General features: G+C 39.4%; 1 protein-coding gene across 1 annotated transcript in view; it reads left to right on the top strand.

Annotated features, from left to right (window-relative positions):
* The window catches only part of sez6a (seizure related 6 homolog a), an 81848-nt gene extending 81087 nt beyond the window's left edge, over positions 1 to 761 (top strand). Inside the window, exons 15-17 of the mRNA XM_076274911.1 lie at positions 29 to 67; positions 178 to 289; positions 599 to 761. Of these exons, the coding sequence (XP_076131026.1) occupies positions 29 to 67; positions 178 to 289; positions 599 to 761 (314 nt within the window). The remainder of the gene's footprint in view (positions 1 to 28; positions 68 to 177; positions 290 to 598) is intronic.
* The last annotated feature ends 4994 nt before the right edge of the window (positions 762 to 5755 follow it).

The following is a 5755-nucleotide window of genomic DNA, read 5'->3' on the forward strand; positions in this document are numbered from 1 at the left end:
TTTCCCCATGTTGTGTTTTTTCTTACAGCCTCCTCCTCAGATTATATGAATGAGCGGCGGCTAGATGGTAAGTAGTGATCGTGCTTCAGTATTCACATTGTGATGTGGCCTATGTTATTAGGCAGGCTATGGGACTGCTATAGACCGACTCCTTACTGACCGTCCCCATGTGTTCAGTTGACAGCTCTGACTCAGACACAGGCCCAGGCACCAACATAGCCATTGCAGTCATGGTTCCAGTAGCAGTTGTTTTGTCAGTGATCCTTGTGATATACATCTACTTCTCAAAGTGAGTATAAGAATGCCTCTACCACAGCATATCTTCATTAGTATGGAGTGTAATGATACCTCGTTTTTTGGGGGGTGGGAGTTGTAGCATAGTATTTAAAGGTATAGTCTGTGATAATTATCGAATCTCTTTTCTCTTAATTGTGCAAATTGCTTCCACTGGTCTTCCAGCTGTCCAATTTATGTGTGCACTTTAAAAACTTGTTTGCACACATTCTGTGAATTGGAGACAATCCTGGCTGTGTGAATGGGAGTACCTTCACTGTTTAAGATGAATGAAAGCTGCTTCTGTTGTCCTTTTTCCGCCAAGACTGCAAGGGAAACCTCTGCAGATGCCCACCTCCTCACTGCCCCCCTACGACAACATGACGGAGGAATCGGCCTTCAGCAATCCCATTTACGAGACCGGAGTAAGTATGGACGCCCTGAACCTCAGAGACGTGGACTCAGAGAACACCATCGTCTTGTCCTGAACTTTCTCATCACCACGACCCTGTCGAGCTGAGCGGAGCCGAGTTGGGCTGAACCAACCCGCTCAACTCCCTCTCATCATCTCCTGTGTGAACTGTAATGTCATCTCATATCAGGCCAACAGAGGGCGCTCTTCATCCAAATCACCAGCACTCATTCAGGCACAGTATTTATCCCTCATCGAGACCCTGCATGACCCTACAGAAACCCCCTCACTGTCAGGTCACTGTGTGTGTACTGTCAACCCTGAAGTGACCGTCATGCTCCTTCCTTTATCATGTCATGCTATTTGTGTAAATCAGTGTTTAAAATATTTCATCAGATCTGATCACTGTAGGGCAGAGGAAGAACATTCTGACAATAAGCTGCCTGAGTCAGGCATGAGGAATGTTTGACTCTGCAAATCTACATGCACTTTAATATAAATGCATTCTAGTTTGTATTATATAGTTAAAAATGTGCACGTTGAAGTTCTGTTATCAAGTAAAACACAATATGTGTTAAGGAGAAGTTGAAAATTAAGTTGAAAATGACAATGAGTTGAAAGCAAAAGGTTATTTATTAAAGATGCAAATCCAAATGTCGAGCTTAGGTCTAACTCTTTTTAAATGTGATCACATAGTGATGTTTGCTGCTGTTTATTTATAGAGACTGAAGTTTATTTTATTTGTTTTGCGGACTCTGACTGAAATGCTTACACCAAAGCAATGAGGCATATCAGGAGGCATATTTGCTTTCTTTGAATTTGCAAAACAAAATCTAGAAAGATAGTTGTCTCTAACACCGAAAGAACACAGAACTTCATAAACCAGACAAGGCAATTACACTAAACGGACAGGGAAAGTTTTGGAGATCCTATTTCAATCATCTTCAAGACATGTAACAGAATATCACCTTTACTCAAACATATAGCTCAGTGCTTTGTACTTTATTAGCTATGTCGTTCCCAGTATGTCTTCATCTTAGTTTTCATAAACAGATCTGTGGTGTAAACACTGTGACACTGTGGTGTCTCCTTCCTCACAAACTCCCAGGATGCACCTCTCTCTTCCAGACCCTATTTCTATTGGCCCTAGCTAGTAGTGCTTTTCAATAATCAATACCTCTGTCTGTCTGCCTGTCTGTCTGTCTGTCTGTTCCTGCTCTGGCTGCACATGTAGAGGAACCACGAGGTGAGGTCTCTCATAGAGCCTGAATGTCAGCACTAAGTCATATCACAACTCCAACAAGCCACCATCTGTCCAGCATTTGTGTTGACTCCTTGCAACAGTTTTTTTTGTGTCGCTTTGTGTCGGCCTTTGAAAACTCTGCATCTGCATTGTGTATGGTCAGCAGCATGAAAACACACACACACACACACACACACACACACACACACACACACAGACAATATGGGGGCTCAACAACCCATATTGTCAGCAGACGTCAATCAAGACATGTGAATGTATACACTAGTATACAACAGTTCATCATCTTGTCTGTGTCAGATTAGCATTTGTTCTCTCATTCTCTGCATATGACAGTGTTTTGTTAAGTCTGTTTTTACATGTGTCGTAACACTGTCTCTGTTTTCTTTTTGTCTCACTATGTTTTGTAAGCATGTGCAGGTAAACTGTGCATCATAATTAGGGTTTGTTGTCTTATTCAGTATTGTCTCATATTAAATAATGAAGAATTAAGACAACCACTGTTCAAGGAGTTGAAGTAGTTTCTTTTATCTCTGATTTTTGATGAGTTTCATGAATACATGTTTTACATTGCAATCGGACCTTGTTTTTGCTATATTGTTGATATTGTATAATTTATGAAGGTCATTATATTATAGTTTAACTAAGGCAATATAAAATCACTTCCCTGTCTGATTCCTGAGCTCTTGAATGATCTTACTGGTAATGTTTTTTGACTTCCACAGGAAAGAAGACAATATGAGGTGTCCATTTAGAGAAAGAATGTTCAGGCAGGGAAGGTACTGTGCGCGCACATACAAACAAGGTCTTAACCTTGAGACCCCGATGCCCTGTTCCCCTGCCTTTTCGTACTCTCCACCCCCCCCTGGATCTTGTAAATATGTTGTCTCCAAAGGACCTATACGAGCCAGCTCTGTACAGACCAGACTGTGAGCAACATGGTATTATTTTTGTAAAGGTTCACTGACAATGGCTTATCCTCATTGTGTTGTCCCTTTTTGCCGTTTCTGCAAGAGACCCCCAACATTTTAAAATTACACAATTATGAAGACTTCCAATTATCCTTTTGTTACTTCAGGCGTTATGGTTCAGCTGAAACCTGCTGCTGGATGTCTGTTAACTCATTTGCAGTGATTCCACAGGACCATTGTATACATATCGCAACTAAGTCTGTATTTCACAAAAAAAGCCATTATACAGAATATCTGCATGGGGTTTTGTCTTTCCTAAGCATTTTGTGAATAAACTCAATCTCCAAAAGGAAATGTGTCTGGTGTTCTCACTACAAGTTCCAAACAGAGTTATTGTAATACATGTGCATTTGAACAATTTTGTCCACATTGTTAATTTTTACACGTTTTACACTGTGTACACGGATGGCCAAGGATTATTTTTGTCAGAGGGTACTAATCATGTTAAAGGGCCTACAGGGACTAAAACAGTTGTGTTATCTCACCACAGCCATGCTGTATAGAGATTTCCTATTAAAAAGCTATACATAAATATAAAAGTGTGAGTGTGTTCTTTCTTGCATCTGGTTTTCTGTCAATGTCATGATCACAAATCAACAGGATATTTCCATAGTGCAGAGATAACACAAATCCCATCACCAAGAGTAGTGTTTAAAAGGAGAAACACAAATGTTATTAGCCTCCTGGTTCCTCCTTACACTGCCACAAGTTTGCTCGCATACTGTAATCAATTAGATTATTTATTGTCGTTGTGCAGAGTACAAGTACAAAGACAACGAAATACAGTTTGCATCCAACCAGAAGTGCAAAAAATTTGAAGAAAAGTGATATACAATATAGACAGTGCATAGTGCAGTGTAGACATTACAGTTGGTTTACAGTAATATACATTAAATATAAATATGTGCAGTGTATTAGCAGTAACCTTATAAGAGTAGAATAAATATGGTTATAAACAATGTATGAACAACATGTACAGATATTTGCAGTGGAGTAGCAGTAGCAGTATAAGGGTAGTAAGAAAAATATAAATATATGCAGTGTATTAACAGAAGAAAAACAGAATAAATATGGATATTCAGTATGAACCATATAGACAGATAAGTACAGTATGTACAGGTATGTGCAGTGTGGTAACAGTACCATTACAGTGCAGAAACATTGTTAGAGTAAAGTATAAGTGTGTGTATAAGTCTTTTGATCCCGTGAGGGAAATTTGGTCTCTACATTTATCCCAATCCGTGAATTAGTGAAACACACTGCACACAGTGAACACACAGTGAGGTGAAGCACACACTAATCCCAGCGCAGTGAGCTGCCTGCAACAGCGGCACTCGGGAAGCAGTGAGGAGTTAGGTGCCTTGCTCAAGGGCACTTCAGCCGTGGCCTACTGGTCGGGGTTCGAACCGGTAACCCTCCGGTTACTAGTCCTAAGTGCTAACCAGTAGGCCACGGCTGCCATAAGCAGTGTAGGATGGATAATAAAAATTGAATAATAAAGTAGGATAATATTTAATAATACAGATTTTTGTATCATTTCTGCATCACAGCCTAATAAGTGAAAGCATTTTAAAAGTAGTATTTTCATATATTGAGAACTTTATAAGTAGCCTAGTCTGCAACTGATCACTGATTTTTTTTTTTAGGGAGCAGGACACTGACAGCTTCTGAGGCCAACTTCGGGTTTGTTAAAAAAAAGTTGAAGTTTAGTCTAAATAGAGTCTATAACATGAATCAGTTCACTTTGTAACACAGATGGCAAACTTTTCTAAAGCTTAATAACGGCTATGAAGTGCCCAAACTGTCTTGATTTAAGAAAAATTGAACAATGGTATAGGCCAGACACTGCTTTCAGTAGGCTAGTAATAAATCTGTTTGAGAGACTACTATGCAGGACTACTTTATTTTCAATATTTAAGTCTGCAGGTCCAGATGTATGCAGTTCCAAGTCACTGAATGAAATAAGCACAGGAATACTAGCCACTGGAGTTGTGAACTGTGACCAGTAGGCCTAGAGTATTGTACAGTAACCTGAAACGCATTTTTTACTCCACAACTATTCTGCTCAGCTCCACCAACTGGGTGCCTCAAATAACATCCTATTGGTCCTAGCTGCAACGTGATTACAGTAAGCCAATAGGATCACGGCATTTGAAAACAATGTTTCTATGAAAAAGGGAAGACTATCTAGTTGTAACTGTTAGCCAGCGATTTAACCTATTATTAAACCAAGGCGTCGAGTTTTATTTCTATTACTGTATTCTTATGCCCGCAATTGTTAAACTATATCGTGTTGAAGTCCATATTACTCAAAATGAGGGAGTCTGAAGCAGTTTGTTGGCATTGCAAATATGGCTGCAAGGTCTTTTTGAGTGGCGCATGCGCATATTGTCAAGTGCGTAAAGTGAAGTGTACGATCATGCACCGACGTAAAGTTGTGTTAAATTTGATATTTCAAGTTATCCTCACTTTGGGACCCTGCCTTGGGTTAAAAGCCCAGGCGAATGAAGAAATCTTCACTGCACAAATAAATATAATATAATAATATAATATTTGATTTTGCAATAATATTATAAGGGGGGGGGATTCATTTGGCATTAATGTATTTTTTTTTTTTTCAACGAATGTTTTGCCATTATCACACACTGTAATTGTTTATGATGCTGATAATATATTAACTCTGAGGGTGTTATTTTGACATGTTTGGAAGATTTTGGCATCAGTAAAGCAGCAGTGGCGGGCAGTATTCCAGTCTTTGACCAGCGTTTTTGAATGTTGAATGTAAAACCAATTTTACGTCGGTAGTTTGCGCCAACTCCGTAGAGAGGATGTGGCGAG

Source organism: Alosa pseudoharengus, unplaced genomic scaffold (genome assembly GCF_046254945.1).
Source record: "Alosa pseudoharengus isolate Yale_2024_CS ecotype anadromous, Long Island Sound unplaced genomic scaffold, YU_APseudo_1.1 YU_APseudo_1.1_scf_8, whole genome shotgun sequence".
Classification (NCBI taxonomy): Eukaryota; Metazoa; Chordata; class Actinopteri; order Clupeiformes; family Clupeidae; genus Alosa; species Alosa pseudoharengus.